This window comes from Metarhizium robertsii, assembly GCF_000187425.2.
Source record: "Metarhizium robertsii ARSEF 23 chromosome Unknown MAA_Scf_19, whole genome shotgun sequence".
Lineage (NCBI taxonomy): Eukaryota > Fungi > Ascomycota > Sordariomycetes > Hypocreales > Clavicipitaceae > Metarhizium > Metarhizium robertsii.
In genome coordinates, this window is record NW_011942159.1 from 41,159 (window position 1) to 43,824 (window position 2,666).

General features: G+C 47.2%; 1 protein-coding gene across 1 annotated transcript in view; it reads right to left on the minus strand.

The window, feature by feature from the left end:
- The window catches only part of MAA_10153 (restless-like transposase), a gene marked incomplete at both ends in the record, with an annotated part of 2,531 nt that extends 1,407 nt beyond the window's left edge, over nucleotides 1–1,124 (minus strand). The window contains 2 exons of the mRNA XM_007828151.1: nucleotides 27–178; nucleotides 228–1,124. Of these exons, the coding sequence (XP_007826342.1) occupies nucleotides 27–178; nucleotides 228–1,124 (1,049 nt within the window). The remainder of the gene's footprint in view (nucleotides 1–26; nucleotides 179–227) is intronic.
- Nucleotides 1,125–2,666: the final 1,542 nt, after the last annotated feature.

The following is a 2,666-nucleotide window of genomic DNA, read 5'->3' on the forward strand; positions in this document are numbered from 1 at the left end:
TCGTGCCCTTGTACCGTCACAAGAACTGTGCAAATAGCTGGTCGTTTGAGGTATCATCGACGGCGTTAAGAGCTGCGATTAGTGCCTCCTTTGAAGACGCGAGAAGGAATGCCTGGAGAGATATATTAATAGTATGGGCCACACAGCGGATGCGGCCCTTTACAGGATCAAACGACAACTAGTAACCAATCAGTCCTAATCCAGAAATAAGAGAAAAGCTATCGTACTCCATAGTCTTCTCGTAACCGGTGAGACAGATAAGACAAGCAGGTATCATTTGAAGAGGCATTATCCCCTACATGGTAGCCCACTTTAGATGCAATGCCGTACTTTGCCAGTGTGTCGATGATTAGAGATGCCTGGGTTTCACCACCATGACTATAGCGACACTCTGGCATCGATAGCAGTGCTCTTCGTGGCTGATAATTCTCATCCACCCATCGCGCAGAGATGGCGAGTATCCCATGGCGATGTGGTGATGCCCAGAGATCAGAGGAGATATGAATCTTTGAGACAGCAGTTTCCAGAGTTGCCATGAGCTGGGAAGAATATAATTCATACGTAGCATCAATTAGCCGCATCAGAGCACTTCGGTTCGTCACTAAAAGGTCCTCTATAGCAGGATTAGCTGCTAGCATAATCTCTTGCATCTCATCCCAGGCAATCGCTGAGAAGGCAAGCCGCCGACGCGTAATTAAGCTGATTATTGCGTCTAAATATCGATCGCGGTCGAAAATACGGCGGAGAGAGACATCCGAGTAACGAGATGGAAAGAAAGCATCAATCCGAGGACGTTTAGCTTCCCTCTCATCATCTAGGACCTCAGAACTGCCCTCAATGAGAGTGCGATCGATACAAGAGATAATATCGGCATGGCACCGCCGGGCATGATGCCATGCGTTATCCCGCTTCCGGTTCGCCCAGGGCTTATCGGCAGGGCAATGGAGACATCGATACATCACCATACCCCTGGATTTACGCTTCCGTGATCCGCCAGTGACATTCTGGGTGTCCTCGTCAGGATATGTGGCTTTGAAGAAGAGGAAGAAATCCAGAGACGTCCCAGTAATAGGCTGGTCCGAAATCGAGGGCGCAGAGGCAGGAGTGGCCTGAGACGATGCCATGGAAGATAAATCGCCTAGATAAGCTAATTGCGTGAACCGTTTGTGTAAGGTCACGGGGCTTTTTCAGCTACAAGGTAAGCTCGGAAATCAACAAATCGATTGCCTTGCAGAGGGAAACCAGAAGCTCTGGACGAGCTGGGCAACTAGTTACATGGTCGATGCTCAGGGGGAGGCTCTGAGACCTTCATTTGGTGGCGTCATCAGCATCGGCATCAGTCGTGCGCACATTAGCCGAGAGCGCATCAGTAGCACAGCCTATTACAGTTTGGACGACTACTTAGTTGGTGGTTCGCATGTTGAAATTGGGAGAAAACTTTTCTCCTCTATTCGATTGATAAGATCTTTTGCGCCAATCAGAGAGCGACAGTAGGTGGATATCAATCTGGATATCCATTTAAGAGGTAGAAAGTTATATGGATATCGATATATATCAATATCGATATATCCAGATAGCAGAGTTGATATCGATATATCGTATCCAAATACGCAGGTCTGGTCATAGCGTCGGCTATCATGACTAAACTTAGCCGAAAGTTAAATTCGGACGAAAGGAAGTTTTTTGGTATTAAGCAGAGGGCTGCAGACTTTGTCTGCAGCACCACAACGAACAACAACAATAATGATTTGGGAATTGCTACACGGGCATGACACTTTGGCTACACGGGCATGAGTCTTACACGGGCATGACTTTTAACACTCCTGATTCGCCCAAATTTTGCTGACCCACAGGTACTTTCTTGCAAAGGCGGTGTCATGAGCTTCCTTAACAGCTCTAAGTCAACATATTCTTGTCTGTTGTCGCCGGGTCGCGCACAATCTTAGAAGCGATCGCTCCCGCATTACTTAAGAAGCTCGCCTTCTAAATCACAATCGTACTCTATTAGTCAGTAACTGCTATGTATTATGCAGCTGCCTGTTCATTCCAACCTCATCAAAGAATGTAGCTACTCGGGGCGCTACCGCTGAAATTTATTGAGAGGGTAGAGACAAGATGGATAGAGTCATCTTCTTCTTGTGCTGACACGAGGCTGTTCTTGGTTGCCCCTTGTGCTGACACGAGGCTGTGCTTGGTTGCCTTATGCAGTGAGCTGTGGCCAAGGTACTTGTGGTGGAGGTGGCAGAATGCAAGGGATCTTAACAAAAATTATTTGGGCGAATCAGGAGTGTTAAAAGTCATGCCCGTGTAAGAGTCATGCCCGTGTAGCCAAAGTGTCATGCCCGTGTAGCAATTCCCACAATTTATTTCGACGAAGATTTTACAGCTTACCGAATGGGTGTACAAATTCATAACGTCGGCTCACTCAAGCAACGAAGAGATCTCCAGTAAATTAAGGATATTCTACAAGAAGTGCCTTGATTGGTATACGGAAATTCTCGCCGTTGCAGAGAAGGATTTCGGTAGAACGCCATTTGTACTATTTGTCCAGTAAGCAATCATCCAGTAAATCCCCCAAAGGAAGAGTCCTAAAGACTTAACCGCTGCTCTACCTGACATTGGATAGGGGTGGGCTGGGAGCTCCGCCTTGTAGCATTCTTTCCCGC